Source organism: Sus scrofa, chromosome 2 (genome assembly GCF_054392235.1).
Source record: "Sus scrofa isolate SSC_HxYL_T2T_F1_AM1 chromosome 2, Sscrofa_HxYL_maternal_Yorkshire_Landrace_v2.0, whole genome shotgun sequence".
NCBI classification, from domain to species: Eukaryota; Metazoa; Chordata; class Mammalia; order Artiodactyla; family Suidae; genus Sus; species Sus scrofa.
Window position 1 is genome coordinate 89940373 of NC_139384.1, and position 24581 is coordinate 89964953.

General features: G+C 44.2%; 1 protein-coding gene across 10 annotated transcripts; it reads right to left on the reverse strand.

Annotated features, from left to right (window-relative positions):
• Positions 1-24267, reverse strand: ZNF454 (zinc finger protein 454). Of its 10 annotated transcripts, XR_014837946.1 has the most exons (7): positions 20040-20271; positions 19049-19150; positions 16678-16804; positions 15951-16040; positions 12425-14190; positions 9629-9808; positions 6331-8693 (listed from the first exon to the last, which is right to left on the reverse strand). XR_014837946.1 is itself a non-coding variant. In XM_013987539.3 (5 exons), exons 1-5 carry the CDS (start codon positions 24118-24120, stop codon positions 2140-2142), a joined length of 1887 nt encoding a protein of 628 aa, XP_013842993.1. In that variant the 5' UTR covers positions 24121-24267; the 3' UTR covers positions 1-2139. The 10 variants fall into 10 exon arrangements, 5 of the variants coding, with proteins under 5 accessions (XP_013842993.1, XP_084869750.1, XP_084869751.1 ...); XR_014837945.1 differs by lacking the exons at positions 9629-9808; positions 12425-14190 and adding an exon at positions 9844-10570 and having other exon boundaries at positions 6331-9339; XR_014837949.1 differs by lacking the exon at positions 9629-9808 and having other exon boundaries at positions 6331-7705; positions 13586-14190.
• Between the last annotated feature and the right edge of the window lie 314 nt (positions 24268-24581).

The following is a 24581-nucleotide window of genomic DNA, read 5'->3' on the forward strand; positions in this document are numbered from 1 at the left end:
GCAGTTTTTCAAGTTTATTGTGGAATCCGGGGTTGCCAGCCACATGAGGGTGCAGGCGAACATGTGTGGGCCCAGGGCACAGAGAGTCCCAGGTAACCTCTTGAAATGCTGTTCTTCAGGTTAATAGGGGAAAAAGGATGAGTTGCTGATCACCTAACAGGAGATGCCCACCCACACAGGTGGCCTTTATTAGATGGAATCTGAATATAGCAACCTGGGCCTTTAAAGCTGCTAGAAGCTTTCATGTCTATGTTCCACCTGAAATCCACTGACTCCACCATGTCATTGAATATCCTCTCCAGCAACTTGGTGCCGAGGAGCAGCATTCGTGGGGGCCACCAGGCTGCCCGACCTGATGGATGTTCATTGCTTTCCAGATGATAGCTGGCTTGCTCTTCCATCTTAACGCTGTGGTATGTTCCAGCATGCAGTAGTGTGACTCCCTGCTTTTTGTGGTGGGGAAGGGGAGGTGTCACCAGAGGCTGGGTGTGATAGCACACAGAAGTGATTTTTTTTTTTTTTTTTTTTGGCCACATCTGCAGCATGTGGAAGTTCCTGAGCCAGGGTCTGACCCTGAACTACAGCAGTGACCCAAGCCACAACAGTGACAATGCCAGATCTTTAACCCACTGAACCACATAGAAATTCCCTATATAGATGTGTTTTCATCTGTGATTTCTACCTACAGCACTGAAGGATTAAAAATGGTGAAGGAACACATCTGCAGGACTAGAGTATCACCCAGACTTCCAGGCATGGATACCATCCCCGTCAGAGAATATCACAGTGCTGTTGTAACTCCACAGAATTATTCAACACATTGATCACCACTGTCAGAATGTAAGTGGTGGTACACCCAGATGAAGGAAAGGAAATGGCCACTTCTAAATGCAAAAGCAGAAATTCAAAGATCTCTGTGTTTCCTGTGAACACACACCTATGCCTTCAGAAAAATGGACAAAAGCAGAGCAAGGACCAGTATGCAGCAGTTCAATATTCTGAGAGTAACAGAAGTGCTCTAATGCAATGGAATCAGAGACTGCCCAGCCAAGGCAAAAAGAGGGGTCCCAGTCTTTTGACAACTCCCTTAGGGCTCTAACCTCCCTTGTCAGTTTCACATCAGGAACTGATGGCGGAGGTGGAGGTGGCCCAGAACACCCCTGGGTGGTTGGGGTGTCATACCCAAAGGTGAGCCCTGACTGCTGTGGGCAGAGTGACTACAGTGCAGAACAACTGGGGTGGGGTGGTTCTGCCTCTCAGGCTCCCATCTTTTCCTAGAGTCCAGGCAAAAGGAGCAGACTAGGCCCCTATGTTAGGTATCACCCTGGGTCAGGGTCAAGCTGAAGCCCAGAGGAACTGGGTAACTCAGGAATTTTGATCAACCTCTGCCACCCAGACAGATGTCTCTTAAGTTCTGAAAGCTGGATTTGGTATAATATCCAGAATCATGGATTGTGTGTGAGGTTGGCTCACCACAGTCTTCAAGGGCAAATGCAGTGGCAACAGTGACACAATGTACCAGTTAAGAGTTGCTAAATCAAATGAGGGACATGACATCCAAATGAATTGTCCCAGGAGAATACAGGTAAAAAGCTAGGGGACACAGACCAGGGAGATCTGACGGAAACATGTTTAAAGCAGAAGGTAGGAAGCATAATTTAAGTAACTCCTGGGCCAATGCATGGGTGACTGCATTTTCTTTACACTGGGTGTCAGCAATGGCAGCGAGGAAAACAAAGGGTGCCATTAAAGGTAAGAGACCCTCTTATATGAGGCAATCAAGTACAGTAAAATGCTAAGGGACCATTTTCTTACTTTTCTATTCCTTTGCTTCTCAACCTTAATTTTTTATAGCTTTATAATTTCTCTTAATAGTCAATGAATTTCTGTGTTGTTGCTGAAGGTCCATTTTGGTTGATACGTGGTAATTCAGACTACTTGAACATGACTGCTATTCCAGTGAGGCAGTTCTGAACTATGAGGATTGTCCATTCTTAAGTTCTCAAAATCCAAACTCTTGTGAAACTTGACTCTCAGTACATAAAATGACTATCTTCATGTTAGCCTTCATGGTTATACTCAAGAATGGATTCTCTGACATTCAATACTTAATACACTCAGGCTCAAAGCTCTTCCATATCACTTTTCTCCAATATGATGTCTCTGATGCTGAATGAGATTTGCAGTCTGGTTGAAAGCTTTCCCACATTTATTACATTTATAGGGTTTCTCTCCTGTGTGAATCCTCTGATGTTGTGTTAGGTGTGTGCTTCGGATGAAGGCTTTCTCACAAATCTTACATTTGTATGGCTTTTCTCTAGTATGAATTCTCTTGTGTTGAGTGAGGGCTGAATGGTCACTGAAGGCTTTCTCACATATGTTACATGTATAAGGTTTCTCCCCAGTATGAATTCTCTGATGCTGAGCTAGGGCTGATTGATCCCGGAAGGCTTTCTCACACAAACCACATCTGTAAGGTTTCTCTCCGGTATGAATTTTCCGATGTCGAGCAAAGGATGAATTATCCCTGAAGGCTTTCCCACATTCACTACACTTATAAGGTTTCTCTCCAGTGTGAATCCTTTGATGTTCAGTAAGGGAAGAGTTCACCCTGAAGGCTTTTCCACATTCATTACATTCAAAAGGCTTCTCTCCAGTGTGAATTCTTTGATGCTGAAGAAAACTTGTACTCTGATTGAAGGCCTTCCCACATTCATTACATTTGTAGGGTTTCTCTCCACTGTGAATATTCTGGTGTTTGGTAAGATGTGCCCTGCACACAAAGGCTTTGTCACATATGTTACATTGAAATGGTTTCTCTCCAGTATGTATTCTGTGATGGTGGGCAAGGTGGATGTTTCGGATAAAAGCTTTTCCACATAACTTGCATTCAAAAGGTTTCTCTCCAGTATGAATTTTCTGGTGATAAGTAAGTGAGGAGCTCACTGAGAAGGCTTTGCCACATTCCTTACACTCATATGGCTTCTCACCCGTGTGAATTCTTTGGTGATGGATAAGGTGTGTGCTCTGGTGAAAGGCTTTCCCACATTCTCTACATTCATATCGTTTCTCTTTAATAAGAGTTTTCTGATTTGCATTAAGTTTTTCAGTATGAGTCTTCTGATGTTTATTGAGAGCTGAACTCTTAGTGAAGACCTTTCCACACTCACTACATACAAAGGCTTTCTTGCTAGATTGAGATCCCTGATTTTGAATAAAAGTTGAGCCCATGGTGCAATGCTTCCCAGATTCATCGTATTCCTGGCCACTAGTCCCAGATGAGGTTTTCTGGTGAGGGAGTACCACCTGCTGCAACTTTAGCTCCTGACCTTCATGTTGCCACTTCCACAGGCTATCAAATTTCCAGTGACTATCTCTAGTGAATCTTTCCATTATTGCCTGCTGACCCAATTCTCCTTCAGGAATACTTGCCTTTAGAGTAGATTTCTTACTCACAGGCATAGTCATCCAGTCTGAAAGACATCAAACATTAAAATGTCTGTTTTATCCTAGTAAAACATCTATTTGGGATAAGAACATGCCCTTGTTATAATCCTAACAAAGAGAGTGCAATTTTGATGATTTCTTTAAGTGAAGAAAAATGACAGGGGAGGAGAGGTGAACAGAGGATATAGCAGGAATGGGTTGATGGAATGTACAATGAAGCAGGAGAGCTTGGAGCTTGACTTCATGAATCACAGGCCTGAGTTGGGATCCTAAGTACAGTACTTATTACAGAGAAGACACCTGATTTTCTAGGCTTCAAAAAAAAAAAAATCTATAAAGAACACACTATGCTGACAGACAAAAAAAAAAAAAAAAAAAAAAAAAAAAAAAAAAAACCTTATCTATTTTGGTGATATGCTCTTTAAAATAACCTAGATGTGGCATTAAGGAACAATTGAGGGAGTTCCCATTGTGGCTCAGTGGTAACAAACCTGACTAGGATCATGAGGATACAGGTTCAATCCCTCCTTGCTCAGTGAGTTAAAGGATCTGGTGTTGCTGTGAGCTGTGGTGTAGGTTGCAGACAAGGCTTGAATCCTGCTGTGGCTGTGGAGGAGGCCAGCAGCTGTAGCTCTGATTAGGCCCCTAACCTGGTAACTTTCATATGCTTCAGGTGTGGAGAAAGAAAGGAAGGAAAGGAAGGAAAAAGGGAGGGAGGGATGGAGGAAGGAAGAAGGAAGGAAGGAAAGAAATAAAGGAAGAAACAATTGAAACCAGAGGTCAACATTTGCTAGAAAAAAAAGATCAGCTACAGAGTAACTACTAAAACCAACATTTGTATTTTATAGACTCATTTTAGCATTCAGATGGAAAATTAAATTAAGCTACTCTAGAGATTGTATGAAACACTGACATCTACTAATAACGTTAGAGTCTCCTGCCACTGATGAGGAAGCAACATTTTCAAACCTATATAAATAATGAGAGAAATGTACCACGAGGCTGTATATGAGAGCACAGAAAATTAGGAACGAAACAGTAAATCTGCCAGGATTTATCCATTACATCTTGGAGGCATGGGCCCTGAATTTGGAGAAAGGAATATACTAGTCATAGAAAGGGACTCTACCACTGGGATATGGGCCATGGACCCATGAAATGTCTGACAGAATGATTCCTCTCTCTACATTATATGAAAAATATAATAACTGAAATTAAGGACTCACAAATTCCACACTTACTCAACAACTGTCTCACTTGGTTTCATGCGTATACTGATATTAACAAGCAGAGTTCTAACTGCATATTAGCTTTCTGTACATATTTCTGAATATCTGCCTTCTGAGTTAAGTCTATTTAAGATTTTGTACTAAGAAATGCAATGACAAGGACTTAATACTAACACAGATGATGCAGAGATTCCTAGGAAAGCCTATCAAAAGAGCAAGCCCCCTTCAATGCTTTTTTCTCTTACTCACTCCTGAAAATCTACAAAGAGAAACAAAAAAAAAACAAAACAAAAAACCCACAAACAAACAAAAAAAGCCCCCCCCCCAAAACTTCTTTTACTTATCGGGAAACGAAAGTTAAACAGGTATACTAAAATACTTGTGATCTCAGAATAATGTATCCTTGCTCAAAACAAAGAAGTTAAACACCCGTTTTGCCAAATCTCAAAATCTTAAGAACTGACTTGTGCTTCTGGACTTGACAGAGTGACCTGTGACAAAACAATATTCTTGTTAAGTGTGGCTGAAAAATCTGGATTGGAAAAAAAAAAATCTGTCTAAAAGCATCAGATATCATTTGAAGCCAACATGACAGTCTAATATTTGGAAGAGAAGGGAAATACAGACAAGTGATCCTAACACTTAGTGGTTTATAGAATTTGCTGAATTCTTAAATTGCTCAGGGCAAGAGATTAAGATAAGCAGAAACTCAGAATTCTCTATAGTCTTATAGTACTATTGAGCCAAAAACTGGAGTTCATGACCTTCGGCAGCGGTGGGGGTGGGGGAGTGAGTGGTGGTCACAGTAAATGTGATGCTCTCAGCTGGAACTCCTGGAGGGGCTACAACCTAACAGCAAGGGCAAACAAGAGACAGACCAAGCTTCACAAAGACTGCAACTTGATCTCCTGTTTAACAAGTCCCTGGATTAGGGTGGTTTGCTTGCACTCTAGCTGTCTACCAGAGGAAAGGCAAATCCTCTCTGGAGGAATATGATGTCAGCCTGTTCACTCCTTCACACACAATGTCAAGGATTCAATCAAAAGTACCAGGAGTACTAGAATTTTTTTTTTTTTTTTTTTTTTTTTTTTGCTTTTTAGGGCAGCACCTGTGGCATATGGAGGTTCCTAGGCTAGGGGTCCAATCGGAGCTACAGCTGCCAGCCTAGACCACACCCATAGCAACACTAGATTGAGAAGCATCTGCAACCTACACCAGAGCTCACGGCAGTGCTGGATCATTAACCCACTGAGTGAGGCCAGGGATCAAACCCACAACTTCATGGTTTCTAGTCAGATTTATTTCTGCTGTGCCACAACATGAACTCCAGAAATTTTTGAATCAAGAGAAACACAGAATTCAGATACCAAAGTTATCAGACATGGAGTTTAAAATAAAGTATGAATAATATATTCAATAAAACAGACAAGAACGAGCACTGTAGCAGAAGATTAGAAGCAAAGAATCAAATTTGTTACTATATTTTTCTAGGACTGAAAAATATTATAATAACTGAAATTAAGAGCTCAACAGAGGAGTTTCCATTGTGGCTCAACAGAAACGAATCTGACTAGCATCAGAAAAAAAAAAAAAAAAGAACTCAACAGATAGATTTAACAGTATATCGAATATAATGGAATAGTGAACTATAAAATATATAAACAGAATTGCAATTTATTGGATCTATATATGGGAAACAATGACAATAAATCTTCCATGTGGATCATAGATCTAAATATGAAAAACAAAAGAACAGAGCTGCTAGAGGAAAATACAGAAAGATCTTTAAGGCCTTAAATGTCTTAAGTAGGACACAAGTAGTTGGTAAACCCCAACTAACTGGACTATACTAAAAATTTAGAACTTCTGTTTATCAAATAACACCATTACTCAAAGTGTGAAACAAAAATTTACAATGCATATATATCATTGCATCCGATATGACACAGGATCAAATCCCAAATACACAACCCTATAAATTGGTAAGAAAAGATCAACTATATAGAAAATTGGGAAAAAGACTTATAGATTCTTTACAAAAGAGGACATGTGATGTATAAAAAGAAAAAGATGATCAATTCCATCACTCATAGGTTGAAATACAATGAGGCACTCCATATATCTTGAAGAATGGCAAAAAAAAATTTTTAATGACAATATGAAGTATATAAGAGTGTATGGAACACTCATATCCTGCTGGTTGGAGTAGAACCAGAAATAAGCACTTTAAAGAACCACTTGGCAGTGTCTACAAAAGCTTGCATACACATGAACAGTACTCCTAGCTGTACACTCAAGAGAAATGCATATGTACATTCTCTAAAAGATGTATAAGAATGTTCATAACAGTTCCAGTCCTATGATAAAAGCTCCAAGTAGAACTAAACCAAATGTCTAGCAATAGCAGAATGTACAGAGTGGCAGGTTTACATAGTGAAATATTAAACCTCAATGAGAATGAACCAACTATTGCTCCATATGACAACATGGATGAATCCCCAACACACTGTGGAAGGAAAGAAGCCAGACACAGGAAAGTAGACACGTATGATTCCACTTACACAAAGTTCTAAAAGAGGCAGGAGTTCCCCTCATGGCTCAGCGAATAGTTAATGAATCTGACTAGGATCTATGAGGTTGCAGGTTCGATCCCCAGCCTCGTTCAGTGGGTTAAGTATCCAGTGTTGTGGTATAGGTCGCAGACACAGCTCAGATCCTGCGTTGCTGTGGCTGTGGCATAGGCTGGTGGCTACAGTTCCGATTCAACCCCTAGCCTGGGAACCTCCATATGCCATGGGTGTAGCCCTAAAAAGACAAAAAGACAAAAAACAAACCAAAAAAGTTATTGGAAATTAAAAATAATGGCAGAATTTGAAAACTCACCAGAATTCCCACTATAAACAATTAGAGGAGTTCCTGCTGTGGCACAGTGGATTAGGGATCCTACTGCAGTGGCCTGGGTCACTGCAGAGATGCAGGTTCAATCTCTGGCCCAGTGTAATGGGTTAAAGGATCCAGCATTGCCACAGCTGTAGCAAAGATCACAGCTATGGCTCAGATTCAATCTCTGACCCAGTAAATTCCATATGCTGTGGGTGCAGCCCCACCCCCAAAAAAAAAGAAAACCAGAAAACAAAGGAAAGAAACAACTATTTTAGGCAATGGACAAAGGACAAGGAAAAACAGTGATCCTTGGGAGAATCAAAACAGACTTAGGAGACCACAGGATGTCCCCGTTTAGTCCCTGGAGGCAGTTTTCAGTTCATACCACAGGAGCAAGAGTCTCAGAAGATTAAAGTGCCTAGGGAGGCCAAGGCAGCTAAAATCTGTGGCCTGCTAAAAAGAAAGCTGTAGAAACTGAATTTTCAGTTTGTTGTTTATTTGGTTGTTTTTTTTTTGACCATCCCCTTGGCATGTCCAAGTTCCTGGGCCAGGAATCAAACATGCAGTAAGGCAGAGATAGAAGCCACTACAGTGACAATGCTGGATCTTTGACCTGTTGCACCACAAGGGAACTCCCTGAATTTTCAGTTTAAAACATTCCCACAAGTAAAATTCCTGACCCTGAAGACTTCACTGGGTCTGCCAAATACTTAATGAAGAAATAACACCAATTCTACACAAATTTTCTGAGGAAATAGTAGAGAAGGGAAAATGTCTAAATTCATTTTATGAGGCTAATGTTACTCTGACATCAAAATCAAAATTATGGAGTTCCCGTCGTGGCGCAGTGGTTAACGAATCCGATTAGGAACCATGAGGTTGCGGGTTCGATCCCTGGCCTTGCTCAGTGGGTTAAGGATCCAGCGTTGCCATGAGCTGTGGTGTAAGTCGCAGATGCAGCTCGGATCCCGGGTTGCTGTGGCTCTGGTATAGGCCGGCGGCTACAGCTCTGATTCGACCCCTAGCCTGGGAACCTCCATGTGCCGTGGGAGCGGCCCTAGAAATGGCAAAAAGACAAAAAATAAATTAAAAAAAAAATCAAAATTATTACAAGGAAAGGAGTTCCCGTTGTGGCTTAGTGGGTTAAGAATCCGACTAGTATACATGAGGATGCAGGTTTGATCCCTGGCCTTGCTCAGTGGGCCAAGGATCCAGGGTTGCCCCAGCTTCAGTGAGGTCGCAGATGTGGCTCAGATCTGGCATTGCTGTGGCTGTGGCGTAGGCCAGCAGCTGCAGCTCTGATTTGACCCCTAGACTGGGAACTTCCATATGCCCTAAAACAAAAGAAATATATACTATAAGGAAAGAAAATTATAGACTAATACATCCCTCATGAATATCAATGTGAAAATTTTAAACAAAATGTTAGCAAATTATATCCAGGCTTTTTTTTTTTTTTGTACACCCAAGGCATATGGAAGTTACCAGGCTGGAGACTGAATACAAGCCATAGCTCTGACCTATGCTGCTGTGGCAATGCCAAATCCTTAACCCACTGCAGTGGGCTGGGGATCAAATATACACCTTTGAAGTGACCTGTGCTACTGTAGTCGGGTTCTCAATCCACTGTGCCACAGTGGGAACTCCTAACCAACAATATTTTAAAAAGAAAAATCAAAACTAGATTGTGTTTATCCCAGGAATGTAAATTTGATTTATCTATTTACTTATTTATTTCATCTTTTTAGGGCCCAAACCGTAGCATATGGAGGTTCCCAGACTAGAAGTCGAATTAGAGCTATAGCCTATACCACAGCCACAGCAACATGGGATCTGAGCCACATCTGCAACCTACACCACAGCTCACAGCAACACCAGATCCTTAACCCACTGAGTGAGGCCAGGGATCGAACCCATGTCTTCATGGATACTAGTCAGATTTGTTAATCGCTGAGCCACAATGGGAACTCCTGATTTAATATTTTTAAATCAATACATATAATTTATCACATTAACCACTGCATCAACATAAGGGTTCAGAAAAGCATTTGAGGAGTTCCCGTCGTGGCGCAGTGGTTAACGAATCCGACTAGGAACCATGAGGTTGCGGGTTCGGTCCCTGCCTCTGCTCAGTGGGTTAACGATCCGGCGTTGCCGTGAGCTGTGGTGTAGGTTGCAGACTCGGCTCGGATCGCGTGTTGCTGCTGTGGCTCTGGCGTAGGCCGGCGGCTACAGCTCCGATTCGACCCCTAGCCTGGGAACCTCCATATGCCGCAGAAGTGGCCCAAAGAAATAGCAAAAGAAAAAAAAAAAAGAAAAAAAGAAAAGCATGTGACAAAACTTCATTATCCACTTATGATAAAACGCTCATCAAACTAGGAACTTCCTCAACCTGAAAAAAGGCATCTACAAAAAAATACAAAAAAATCTACCCCTGACATCATTCTCAGTGGTAAATGCCTGAATGCTCTCTCCCCAAGACAGGAAACAAGGTGGGACGGCCCCTCCCAGGCCACCTCCTCTGTACTGTGCCAGACACCAGACCAGCTCAGGAAGAAACACTTGGACCTCGCCTACCCTGCTGTGGGAATACAAAGTGGAATGGGCACTTTGAAACGGTTTCACAGTTTAAACACACATTTAGCATAAAACCCTACTTCTAGGTCTCTGGGGAAAACATTTGACCACAAACAGCATATGAACTAAAAATGCAACCACACAAAAACCTGCACCCAGCTTTATCAGAACCTGGAAACAACCCAAATGTTCACTAATGATGAATGGATATACAAACAGTGCCACGTCTACAGCGTAAGACAGTACTCAGCCACAGCACGGAAGCACTGACTCATGAAACAGCAAGGATGAATCTGAGAGATGTGTGCTGAGTGAAAGAAGTCACACCTCAAACATTGCATACTTCCATTCATATGAAATCCTGGAGAGGCAAACTCACAGTGACAGAAGCAGATCAGTGATTGCCAGGGGCTGCAGGTGGGAGAGGAGAGGAACTGAAAATATTAAGAGGGAAGTTTGGGTTAGAGAGGACAAAAATGTTGTATTTCTTGATTTGGTGACAAATCTTTCAAAACTCATTAAATATTACATGTAAAATTGCTCCATTTTATTGCATGTAAGTTATAGTTTAATGAAGCTGATTGGAAATGTTTTGTTTTGCTTTTTTTGTCTTTTTTCTCAGGGCTGCACCCGAGGCATATGGAGGTCCCAGGCTAAGGGTCAAATCAGAGCTATGCCAGAGCCACAGCAACGCCAGATCCAAGCCAAGTCTGCAACCTACATCACAGCTCACAGCAACGCTGGGTCCTCAACCCACTGAGCAAAGCCAGGGATCAAACCTGCGTCCTCATGGATACTAGTCAGATTCATTTCCACTGAGCCACAATGAGAACTCCAAAAATATTTTTGAAAAACTCAATAGATAAATTGGAAGACAAAATGGAAGAAACCTGACAAAAAGTAGAACAAAAAATCCATAAAGATGGAAATTTTAATAAAAAGCTAAAATTAGAAGACCAGTCCAGGTGGTATCAAGAGAAAATAGAGAAAAAAAGTGGAAATCAAACAATACTAGAAGAAAATGTCCTAGACCCACAAGGCAGGAATTTAGAAGGAAAGGCTCACGGTGTTCAATGGATACAAGTATAGGACCACACCACGTCACATCACTGAGAACTTTGGAACACTGGAGTAAATGAGATCCCGCAAGCTTTCAGAGAGGAAAAACAGGTCACAAATGATGAAGAATGAGTCTGGGTTTCTCAACAGTAGACTGAGGTCCAGAAAACAATGGAGCAATGTCTCCAGAACTGAGAAGGAAAAAGACTCTCAGTGCCGAATAGTATCTAATCAAACTATCCAGAAAGTGTCAGGGCAGAAAAAAGACATTTACAGGAATCCCTGCTATGGTGCACTGGGTTAAGAATCTGACTGCAGGAGTTCCCGTCGTGGCGCAGTGGTTAACGAATCCGACTAGGAACCATGAGGTTGCAGGTTCGGTCCCTGCCCTTGCTCAGTGGGTTGACGATCCGGCGTTACCGTGAGCTGTGGTGTAGGTTGCAGACGCGGCTCGGATCCTGTGTTGCTGTGGCTCTGGCGCAGGCCGGTGGCTACAGCTCCAATTAGACCCCTAGCCTGGGAACCTCCACATGCTGCGGAAGCGGCCCAAAGAAATAGCAAAAAGACAAAAAAAAAAAAAAAAAAAAAAAAAAAGAATCTGACTGCAGCAGCTCAGGTCGCTGTGGAGGTTCGGGTTTGATCTCCAGCCTAGCACAGTATTGCTAAAGGATCCAGTGTTGCCGCAGCTGCAGATCAGATTCAGTCAGTGGCCTGGGGACTTCCATGTGCCACAGGTGCAGCCATAAAATAAGAAAGAAAAAAGAAAAAGACGTTTATAGATATGCTAGGTTACCAAAAATGTTTTCCCGTGCATCCTTTCTTCAGAAGGTACTGGAATATTTATGTACCACCTAAAGAAGAGAGTAAACCAAGAAAGAGGACGACATGGGACATGTGGCCCAGGAAAGATGGGATTCACTGGAGAACGACCACTGAGCTCCACCATTCCAGACCTGAGCAGGTCAGGTGGTTTCAGAAGAGTCTTTTCTAGGAAAATGAAATTGTCAGAATGACTGCCAAATCTAAGTCTTGAGAAGGAGTTCCCGTCGTGGCACAGCGGAAATGAATCCGACTAGGAACCATGAGGTTTCGGGTTCAATCCCTGGCCTCACTCAGTGGGTTAAGGATCCAGCGTTGCCATGAGCTGTGGTGTAGGTCGCAGATGAGTCTTGGATCTGGCATTGCTGTGGCTGTGGCACAGGCAGGCAACTGCAGCTCCAATTCAATGCCTAGCCTGGGAATTTCCATGTGCCACAGATGCAGCCCTAAAAAGAAAAAAAAAAAAAAGAAGAAGAAGAAGACCAGAATAAACTCCAAAAAAGCCAAAGCAAAGATATAATGAAGGGTGAAAATTAATGAAATAAAGATAAAATAGAAAAGATCAGTGAAGACAAGCATCTATTTATTAAAAAGTCTATTAGGGAAGTTCCCTTGTGGTACAGTGGGTTAAAGATCCCGAGTTACCATAGCTGTGGCGCAGGTTGCAGCTGTGGCACAGGTTGCAGCTGTGGCACTGGTTTGATCCCTGGCCTGGGAACTTCCATGTGCTGCTGGCACAGCCAAAAAAAAACAAGTCTATTAAAAAGGCAAACCTCGGATAAGACTCTTACTGGAAAAAAAAGACAAAAGTAAATATTCTTAGAAAAAAATTTATGCTTTCATTCAACGAGTACACGCTGGGCCTGGTGAGCTCGGGATACAAGAGCAAACATGACCTTGCCTCACAGATCAAAGGGTAGAAAGGATGACATTTAAACAGGACACAGAAAGCACTAAGATAAAGATCATTAAGACCAAGACTAATTGAGAACTGCTAGTAAAGAAGAAGATTAGACTAGAGACTGACACACATATTAACTGATAAAGTATTAGATTCCTGACATACACGTGAATAAGACAAAGATAAACTCTAACAGAAAAGTGGGCAAGGAATGTGAATATGGAACACAGACGAAAAGATATTCAACTTCAGTAAACAGGGAAGTGCCGGTTCAAACACGAGATACCATTTCTCAGGAACTTTCGGCAAGAACATAGTTACAGGAATTTCCATCAACTATGAGTATAATTTGGATCAACTAATGTAATCAGCAATCTGGGAATACCCAGCCTAGTTGAAGAAGCATATACTCTTTTTTGTTGTGGTTGGGTACACCTGTGTCAGGCAGAAGTTGCCGGGCCAGACACTGAAGCCATCCCACAGCAGTGACGACACCACATACTTAATCTGCTGAGCCTATCAGGGGACTCTCAAGAAGTGTATGCTCTTTTTTGGCTGCTCCCAAGGCATATGGAAATTCCTGGGCCAGGGATCACATCCCTGACGTATGCCACAGCTATGACCTATGCCACAGCTTTGGCAATGCCGGATCCTTAACCCACTGCACCACAGCAGGAACTCCAAGCATACACATGTTTAAGTATTTCACACATATGAATGCACCCAAATAACCTCCCAAACAAGGCTCATGTGTATAAAGAAGTATGTACAAGAACATTCAGGTCGGTGTTATTCAAAAGGCAGCAAAAAGTCTAGAAACAACCTACAGGTCTAGCAGAAGAAAACAGACAAAATAAGGTATAGCCATGGCAGGAATAACACAGTGCAGTTAAAAATGATCTAGAGCCACACGTCTCAACAGGGATTTTTAAAACGTGCTGTGGGAATTTCCTGGCGACTCAGTGGGTTAAGGATCTGAGGGTGTCACTGCTGTGGCACAGGTTCAACCCCCCACCTAGGAACTTCCACATGCTGCAAGTGTGGCCAGAAACAAAAAAATGAAATAAAAAATGCAAGCTGTGGAAAGGTATCGATCGTACAACACATACACATCAGGCTTTAAAGGATGCAAAGCTAAATAACACTGTTCAGAGCTGTGGATACATGTGGTCAGGCCGTGAAGAGCAGCACAGAGATCTCTGGTCTGAAGGGAGGAGGATTCGATGAGGAGGGACATATCCAACTTCACATGAGCAGCGTGTTGCGTTTCTTAAGCTAAACAGTGGGGTAAGGGGGTGTTTGCTTATTTTTCAGACTGTTCAAAAATATTAAATATTCTGTTCTGTATACAGAAGGTTACAGGATCAAAATACATTTGTTTTAAAGTAAAAAAAAGAAAAGGAAATGATAATGCAAGTGTAGAAATAAAATTAGGGCATGAGAAAAATAAGCCAGTGTCACGAAACATGTTTCTACAATATTTTCTTGGCCTCTGCTGAAAACTCCACCTTGTCCTGCTTTACTTTATCCCATCTTCCAGCTTGAAAAACTGGAAGTGCTGGTCAATGACTTAAGCTTAAAAACAAAGACCTAAAGGCATAGCTATTCATAGGGTCAGCTGAATGAGGACATAATGCATTGGTCTAGGCACACGGACCTGTGCAGATTGGCAGGCCGTTTGCACAAGCTTGATATGTCCTCTAAGGAGAAAGAGGAACCTCATGGCCAAGTGGTTTATGAGTGGTCGTTATCAGAATATGCATTAGCAAAGAGAGCAGAGGTGCAAATCTAGACACGCTGGGTTGCGGCAAATAGGCATGCCATTTGCGGACGCAGAGTGGGGATTCTCTGGAATGCTATGCATAGACAGCTACCTCAAATGCTAATGATTGTTATGTGCCTAAAGGTCAGTGGCTTTTAAAATAATAAAAGAACTTATAGTAAACAAACCCTATACCCTTCTACCAGCTAAGTGGCTTTTAAAATAATAAAAGAACTTATAAAATAGTAAACAAACCCTATCCACCCATAGCCCCTCCTCACTTGATGTCATCCTAAAGAGCACAATAAAAGCTGTGTGGTTTCTTGAGACGGTGCTCTTGGTCCCTGAGACCTTGAGTCCCCTGGTTCCCAACCTTAACTTAAGATAAATGTCTCTGTGTCTTGTTTCATGTTAACTTTTTCCCTTAAGTTTCACAGCACCCGTTCTTCAGCCCCATCCTGCTGAGCTAGTCTCGGCAAGCCAGCTCTCAACAGAAATTCTCAAAGACTTTTTTTTTTTTTTTTTTGGTCTTTTTAGGGCTTCACCTGAGACATATGAAAGTTTCCAGGCTAGGAGTCAGAATCAGAGCTGCAGCTGCCAGCCTTTAACCCACTGAGTGAGGCCAGGGATCAAACCCGCATCCTCACGGATACTAGTTGGGTTCATAACCCACTGAGCCACAAATGGGAAGTCCTGGGGTGTAAGGTTTAAATGGTGCAGCTAGCAAACCCACCACTACCACAAGAAATCACCCAGCATGCTTGGGATCTCAGGCCCTCCTCCAGTGAGGCACAGCCAGGTGTGAAGGGAACAACCTGGATGGAGCATGTCAGGGAGCTGCTCAGATTCCATTTGAGGTCTTTTCCAAACCAGAGGCCAAACAGGGAGAGAAAAATATGGAGAGGAGGGCCCAGGGAGGAACAAACTGCCACGAGAAAGGAGCTCCAGGAGTTCCCACTGTGGCACAGTAGGTTAAGACTACAGCATTGTCTCTGTGGTGGCGTGAGTTTAATCCCTGGCTTGGCGCAGTGGGTTAAGGATCTAGTGTTGACACAGCTGCAGCTCAGATTTGATCCCTCAACAGGGAACTTTCACATGCGGCCGGTGCAGCCAAAAAAAAAAAAAAAGGGAGAGCCATGTGCTCACAGGGACAAACACGGCAACAAGATATTGAGGTGAACAAGAAGGGAAAAGATGCTCATTTCTCTGTCCACACACAGGCTTGGTCCACATGCTGAGTTCCTCCTGCTGCTCCCACATGTAGGATTCTTACCAAGACAGAAGCCTCCCAAGGAGTCCTCCAGCATCCATTCTTCCCCTTTTCCCAGCTGGGAAAACATATCCGGTTTGGGTCCTAAGAGTCCTATTTTCAAAGGGGGAGAAAAACGACAACATATGTTCATACCAGAGATAAAATCATTGCAAGGATGAGATCTGGGAGTTCCCGCTGTGGCTCAGTGGTAAAGAGCCCAACTAATATCCCTGGCCTTGCTCAGTGGGTTAAGGATCCACTTGACATGGGCTGTGGTGTAGGTCGCAGATGCGGCTTGGATCCTGAGTTGCTGTGGCTATGGCTGGCAGCTGCAGCTCCAATTTGACCCCTAGCCTAGAAACTTCCATGTGCCTCAAATGTGGTCCTAAAAACCAAAAAAAAAAAAAAAAAAAAAAAAAAAGATGAGATCTGGTCCTTGGAATTTCCTGGAAAAGGTGACTTAATGGGGCCCAGGGTGGAGATGACCTCCCAGGAGAAAGAGATGGCTCGGGCCTGACACGGACAATCTAGTTCCAGGTCCTTCTCCCTGAAGAGAGGGAGGATTCATTCGAGGCCTCATCACCTTTGAGACATATCTGTGCTTAGACTCCAAAGAGCCCCGTGTCCAGGACACAAGACAGGCAATGAGATCCTCAGATCGGCTCACTCCCAACCCAAACTTCTGTCTGGCACCCGTTTAAGAGAGATCCCCCAGTGGGAGGAGGAGACTTTGGTGGCTCTGACTTACCCAGGGACACCAGGTGACTGTAGTTCTCCAGCATCACATCCCTGTACAGGGCCCTCTGAGCTGGGCTCAGCTGTGCCCACTCATCCTGGGTGAAAAGCACGGCCACATCCTTGAAGGTCACCGATTCCTGTAAGGACAAACCCGTCCCCATTGACTGGCGGCCACTCCTTTCCGCGTGACTCTCTGGGAAGCGCTAGGAATGGCAGCCCCCAGGAGCTGGCTGAGAGCTGCATGACTTAGCAGAGAGAGGGCTGGAGTTCTGTGATGGGGGAAGCATTTCTGCAGGGTCTCCTAGGGACCAAGATTTTAATAGACTTCATACCCCGCTTTGAAGAAAAACACCTGATAAAGAAGACATGCTTCCTCAGCACCGGGACATGAGGCTGGCTCTTCAACTTGCCCGAAACATTTTGTCCCATCTCCACCTCTACTCCCACCCCAGTGACCAATCCCACCCAGGTATTGGCTTCAAAATCACCTCCTCATGTCACCTGTGCAGGGCCATCTAAATGTTGTCATCTAAATGAGTTTTGGTTTACTTTAAGTTGCCTCCCACTGGACTGATAACTCCAAAAAGCTAGGGACCATTTCCATATCTCTCTTGTCTTTGCATTGTGTCTTCCAGAACATGGCCCATGGACCCAGCACCTAGTATGTATCTGCTGCTCAGCAACTCCTGCTTTTCTTCAGCGGCTCATCTGCCCACCCGGCCCCCAAACACCCATACACGGTTTCCATGGGAACAGTCCTTCTGGACAATGTCACCTGTTCCCTCCGATAACTAGTTCCTCCTGTGGAAGCTGGTGTGCACAGAAAGGAGTTAGCAGAAGCCCAGAGAAGGAAGCAAAGAGCCCAAGAGAAAGGACTTTTAGATCATCACCTGCAGAGCCTTTGGATTTGGGGAGATATGACAGTATCCTTCCAATAAAAGCTGGCTCTTGCTTAAGGTAGTGTGAGTTAGGTTTCTGCTACCTGCCCCCAGAGCCTTGCACAAAGTAGACTGAACCAAGGAACACCTGTCGGTCGGATACAACCCATGAACCAGTGGTTCAGGGACCACTGTTCAGCTTTGCAATCACAGGCACAGATCATAATAACTGGCACATTCTACATCCCTAAAATAGCTCCGCTGAATGGCAACCAAGTTAAGACAGCCTGTCAACATGAGCTAATTGTATGACACCAACAATGAATTGGAAGAAAAGGCTAAGGAAGGGAAATATTGCAGTGGACTGCAGTGGACTGGCACGGTGGAGACCGGCTGCACAGAAAAAGTGGTGTCTGAGATGGGTCTGAAAGGGCAAGCCAGAAACCAAGAGGAGGAGGGTGAGCAGTCAGTGAGGGGGGGCTGGGCTGCAAAGGCACTGTCAACCAGCTGCTCAGCCCTTCCCATGATTTCTCGCCACAGATTCCTGCCCTGGATAGGTTTCAACATGAATGAATCAAAACAATTTTGCCCAATTCATCAGCATTTATACAGTCAAATGAATGCTGTCTCCTTCAAAGTGGAGTCCATCCCCCTATTCTCAAGAAGCTAGCACTGCTCAAAGCTTTCTAGTAGAAACATGCCATTTGAATGATTTCATTGGTACCCAATATTTCTCTGAAGTAAAAAGCTAAATGTCATTTTAAAAAGTGGGGGCGGGGTTCCTCCTGTGGCACAAGGGGTTAAGGATCCGGCATTGTCACTGCAGAACCTTGGGTCATTGCTGTGGCACAGGTTCAATCCCTTTTCGGCCTGGGAACTTCCACGTGCCACAGGTGCAGCCAAAAAAAAAAAAGTCTAGTAAATCCCACCTTCCTAAGAAAATGTTTCAATTTCTCTCTTCCATCAATTCCTGTGTTATAGACTGCCTCCTTTACCACTTTAGACCCTTATTTTTACTTGCTAGTGGAAACAATGCAGTTTTTCATTTTGAACCAACCTGGGTTTCATTTCCAATTGTGTCACTTGTGTGACCTTTAGCAAGTTCCTGAGCTCCCACCAGGATGAGCCCAACATGGGTGGTAGAGAGTGGGGGAGAAAGGAGCATGTGGGAGTTCCCGATATGGCGCACTGGGATCTGGGGCGTCTTGGGGGCGCTAAGACACAGGTTCAATCCTTGGTTAAGGATCGGGCGTTGCTGCAGCTGCAGCTTAGGTTGCAAATGCCGCTCGGATCTGATCCCTGGCCCAGGAACTCCATATGCCACAGGGCAACCAAAAAAGAAAAAAGAAAAAAACCAGCATATGGGTCAGGTGCCTAGGTAAGACTGGACTGGGAGAAAAGCTCCTGGTCAGGGGAAAGAAACATGCCCATCCTCTTCAGCCACTACATTCCAATCTTATAAGGCAATTTAGAGGGGGAACCCCACAGAAATCCCCCACTCACCTGGACCATGGTTGGCAGGCACCTGACTGCCATTCCTTCTTCTCTGATGAGCCCTTTTAGGGACAACAGAGCGTAAATCCTCAGACTTGAAACTTCTAACACCTGTTCATGAGGAGAGGGCTGAGTCAAAAGATATCACACAGCAGTCCAAAGAGGGGTTTGAGCATTAACACCCTGGGAGTCCTCCAATACCCAAGCAGTGAATTCTTAGCCCCTATTTGTTCTCAATCCTCTCTCCTCCTTGAAGTAATTTCTGTTGGCCTCGGCTGTAAAGGGAGGCTTAACCAGGCTGCTACTTCCACCAGCCCCGACCAATTTCCCCCCTAACAATCTGAGTCAAATTCTCCTTATCTTCCCTTCTATGTCTTAAATACATTGACTTCTCCCTGAAAAAAAACATTCTCCAGCCTGTTTTCACACTTTCTACACTCCCAGTGGCCTTTTGCCTTAAATTACACTGAGAGATCTCAAGCAAAGTGTATCTCCTGCATAAAAAGGTGCCTAATCCTAGGAGGGGAGCATAAGAAGTGGGAAAGGAGGGTGTTCTTTCTCTTCAAAAAGGAAGCTAAGAAGGCTGGATCTTCATCGTGGGGACGTCTCTCAGGCCAAGCTCTTTTCTGGCTTCAGACCTCTCCTTCTCTGGGGCCCTGTTTGGGTGACCTGGAGTCAAAGGTGGGCAAGAAGCAGTGTATTTGTGCGAGGGATGGGGGAAGGAGGGCACAAGGAATCTTAATCACACAACCCACACTCCTGCCCTGGATCAAGCTCTGTCAGGTCCCTTTGGGAGCTGATGCAGGGGCCGCGCAGCTGCGGGTTCGGAAAACAGGGCTCTGAACCACACCGGGAGCACCGCGCATAAATGGGCTACCAGGGATCAGTTCCAAAACACACGCCAGAGGCCCTGGCCGCATCCTCATCCACATGCACCCGCAGTTTCGAAACCTAACCCAAGATCCCACACCTGGCCTTTTTTCTGTCTTTGGAATCAAACCTTAGCAATACATCCCGGGAAGTTTGGGACATCAGATCAGCGTCCTCCAGAACGGACCACGACCGGGACCTATTCGGTTTTCATCCGCCCTTCCCACCGGGCTCGACCTCCCCAAGGCCGCTCCCACTCTCCCGATGCGGCTTTGGCCACTGTGCCTAGTATCCACTGGGTTGCCCTTCCAGGAGCTTCTACGCGGGGCGAGCGAGGGCAACCGCCACAGTGCAGGCAGAACACAATAAGCTGGAGTCTGCAGCCGGGATTGGAACTGCGCTTGCGCGTTGCCCAGGGACCCGCAGAGCCGGATCCTGCAGGTCGGCGAGCAGAGCGCTTCCGCTTCACAGACTCCATTTCCCAGAGGGCAAATCTGCGGCAAGCGAGCCGTGGAGCGGCGAAAGTGATACTGCGCGTCTGCGTAGAGGGAGCCCCGCCTTTCAACCGCCCCAGGCCAAGGGCGATTCCGTGTTGAAACTACATTTCCCAGGGGCCTGGGCACGGGCGTTGGCAGGGGCGTCAGGGTTCTGGAGACATCTAAACCCCCTTGAGCTAACTGCCAGGGCTATTTTCGTTGCATTTTGGTGAGATTAAGGAAGATAGACTCCGGAAAAATTGATGATGGGATTAGGAAGGTCAGTCTGGGATAACTGTACTCATTCGGGTGAGGAGAGTGCATCTGGGACGGCCCCAAGGGTGGAGTCGGAAGGGACAAGCTATAAAGGCGCATTCCTGATAGAGGACCCCGCAGAGATGACTTGAGAGGGAAGTGGGGCTGCCGCCTTGTACTTGGCAACCCAAGTGTAACAGTATAGCCCTAGCGGTACTGCCCGGGAGGTGGTTCCTACCAGGAGTAGGGTGCCAGGATAGAAGACAGAGGTGCAGGTGGAAAGCTGGTGGTCCAGTGAGGGAACTGGGACCAAAGCGGTGGCTGTGTTGCTTCTGTCCACTGGTGCCGAATAGAAACTCAGAGACAGAGTTCTGGGTGAAGTATAAAACGGTAGCTTTTATTGCTTTACCAGGCAGAGGAGGCCACAGCAGCCTAATGCCCTAAAGACTGCCCTCCTTCAGGAGCTAATAGGAAGGGGTCTTATAGCTTGGGAGTGGAAAACAGGGCTACAAATAAAGTTCAGGGTAGATGCAAGCTTGCATTCTTCTTCATAGCTGGCGTTTGGCAGTCCCAGGACTGGTTCTAGTGGTCCTTGAGATTATTGCACTGCGACTTTCTTTCTGGAAAGAATGCTCGCAAGATTGTTAGGGAGTTTTCTCCCAGTAGTAAACACCAGTTGCATAGTACAAACCTACCTAGAAGGCAATCATTTTGAAAAGTGCAATTAAGCAAGAAGAAAGGCATTTGCAAAATGATGGCAAAATAACTATTTTAACTTTTTCCCCTGTAAGAGGCCATGGGACCCAGGACCCAGTGCAAAAAACATCAAGATAGGAGTTCCCGTTATGGCACAGTGATTAACAAATCCGACTAGGAACCATGAGGTTGCAGGTTTGGTCCCTGCCCTTGCTTAGTGGGTTAACGATCCGGTGTTGCTGTGGCTCTGGTGTAGGCCGGTGGCTACAGCTCCGATCGGACCCCTAGCCTGGGAATCTCCATATGCCACGGGAGCGGCCCAAGAAATAGCAAAAAGACAAAAAACAAAAACATCAAGATAAACTTGGTTCTCCGTGACTAAATCAGAAAGAAGCCTGGATGCTGAGGGTGCCTTTGTAAAACTGGGTGGTATTTAGAGAACAGGTATTTATTTTTGTGGACAATATTTTGCGGGGTGGGTAAAGATGAGGTTAAAGTATAGAAATATCAAACTGGGGATGTTTAGCTGCCTGTGAATACTTTCACGGAGCTCAGAATGGTTTGTCAGCATGGGGACCAAGAATGGGAACCTGAGACTTGCCAGTTACATTTAACTGTTGGCCACTTTTTACTCAACATCGTCAATGACTATTTTTGTGACCCTATGACATTTTCCGTTTTATTGAAGATAAATTCTATCAGAAATGTCATTCTATGGACACTTTTGGAGCACTTATGTCAGTTACTATTCTAAAGGCTGTAAAAACAGCACAGTTACCTTGCTGGTAAGAAGGTTAAATTCTACTACAGGTGGTAAAAAAACTATTAATGATGACAGTGAGGGTGCATTAAGAGAGTGTGACAGGGTGAGGTGATTTACTTGCAGGAGCATCTTGAGTTCTCTTTTAAGAGGTAATGTTTGAAGAGATTTTAATGAAGGGAGGGAGGAAACCATGTGAATAGCTGAGAAAATAACAAAAATGCTTGGAGTTCCCATTGTGGCACAGCAAAAACTAGTATCCTTGAGGTTGCAGGTTCAATTCCCGGCCTAATGCTCAGTAGGTCAGTAATCCAGAGTTGCCATGAGCTGTGGTGCAGGTTGCAGACACAGCTTGGATCTTCTGTTGCTGCAGCTGTGGTATAGTCCGGCAGCTGTAGCTCCCATTCGACCACTAGCCCGGGAACTTCCATAGACCCCAGTGCAGCCCTTTAAAAAACCAAAACAAACCAAAAAACGCTGACCAGAAATATGTTTGGTGAGATTATGTCTTAGCAAGGCCAAGACAGAAAACATAGTGAATAAGGGAGTGGGAAAGAGACTGGAAGGCAATCCCAAAAAGTGTAGATTCACTGTGTGGTGGTAAACCATTGAAGGGGTTTGCCCCAGTGTGGCACAGCCAAAAATTTTGACAGAATTCACTATTCAGTTATGGAGAGAGCAGGCTGTGGTGGGGCTAGAGGGAATACAGGGAACCCACCTGAGAGGGTGGTGGGAGAAAGAGCCTTCTACTTTTTTATAACATTCCAAAAAGGGATTTGTTTTGAAAGCCTAAAGATTCTAAAATAATAATTACAGGTTCTGATGCCATGCTCAGGAGTTTGGATAATTGCTCTATTTTCAGGTATGGGGACAGTATTTACTGAGCATTAAATATATGTTGGGTGCTTTTACAAGCACTTTACAATAGTATTTAATGTAATACAAAGCTATGAAGTTTGCAATATTAAGAAAACTGAGACAGTAATGTGCCTTGCCCAGGACTCCTGCCCCTGCTGAGGAAAGGTAGTCTGTCCTTTCTTACTGCCAAGGATGGCTGTGAACTGATAACAAGGGCCTGAAGCTTCAAAAAAACAAAAAACATCTCCTGAAAATGTAGTGAAACCTTCATTTTTCTGACCCACTTATCCTGCTGCTTCAAGGTTTAGTATATTTTACCAATTTTGAGTTTCTGCATCCATCTTAGGCTTCAGTAAGTACACCTTATTCTTCCTCTTCCCCTTGTCCTATGCCTTCCTTTTGAGCCTTTAACTTTCCTGCTGTCTTCATTTTTTATTTTCTACCTATCTCTCTGCCTCCTCCTACCCCTCGACTTCTCTTGAGAAAAGGTGGGGAACAGAAAAATATATTAAGGGAAAGGAGGAAACTGTGTAAGGACATTATTTAAAAATCTGAGTTTCTATGGATAGTGAATTGAGTGTTTCGCTCCCCTTTAGTGCTTGCCTTTTCTATAAAGATCCTTTACTGCTCAAGGTCCAAACATCTAGTACATGTGGGAACCTCCTCCACTGCCACCCACAGATATCTTTGATACCCTCCATTTCTTGACTCCTGCCTCTCCCAAGGATGCTTTCTGTTGGCAAAGATCCCAATAGCCTCTACCTATGCCCCAAATCTTTCTCACTTTGAGTTATAAATCCCCTTTCGATACCTTCAGACTCTTCCATGCAGGGAAGAACTTGCACAATTTATCTACCTTAAATCATGCAGCCTTGACAGATAGTCCATTGGCTAGATCAACACCTTTCTCAATCCCCATATTCTTTGCCTACCTCCAAGATACAGGCTGGAAGAGTTAAATACCCTTTCTCAGCCTCCTTTGCTCCTGGCCTCCAAGCAACACAGCTGTGGGTGAGTGAGATGTAAAGTCTTCTGAGGGGCTTCTGGGGAAACCATCTCTGATAAAAGACACAGATGTTGCTGGTGCTGCCCTTTCTTCCTTCCTTGAATACAAATGTTTTTACCTGAAGCTGTGGGAGACATGTGACATGGAAATCATGACGCATTCACGGTATTGAATTATTTTGTCTTTGAACCAAGGCTATCCACCTACAGATTTGTTTAGAGAAAAATAAATCCCTATTTGCCTATAAGCCTGTTACACTGGCTATCATTTGTAGCCCAAAGATCTGATATACACCCTCTCTCAACGACAACCTCCAAGTTATCTTCCTAAATCTCTATACTTTCTCACTAAAAATACTCCTTTTCAACCTTTAACTTACTCTTCACAAAAATTTGGAAGTCATCAATAACCAAAAACAAAAGCCATTTTTATTTACCTTACTTTCATCCTCTGTTGCATCTGAAAATATAAACTAATTCCTATCCCAGTAATCTTTTACTTCCTTTTGTGCCACCACCATTTCCTAATTTTTTTCTTTTTTTTTCTTGCCTGTTGTTTCCCCAGTTTCTAAAACACAGCTCCCAGAATAGTTCTGATTGTGGTTCAGTGGCTTAAGGATCC

What these genes read in the sequence shown, in the direction of transcription:
- ZNF454 (XM_013987539.3), bottom strand. Translation starts at nt 24,120, where the DNA reads ATGCGTCATGATTTCCATGTCACATGTCTCCCACAGCTTCAGGTAAAA. An exon ending in CAGTCACCTGGTGTCCCTGG is followed by an intron (nt 16,041 to 16,677) that starts GTAAGTCAGAGC and finishes CTTTGAAAATAG; the next exon opens with GACTCTTAGGACCCAAACCG. An exon ending in CTTGGGAGGCTTCTGTCTTG is followed by an intron (nt 3,474 to 15,950) that starts GTAAGAATCCTA and finishes GATGTCTTTCAG; the next exon opens with ACTGGATGACTATGCCTGTG.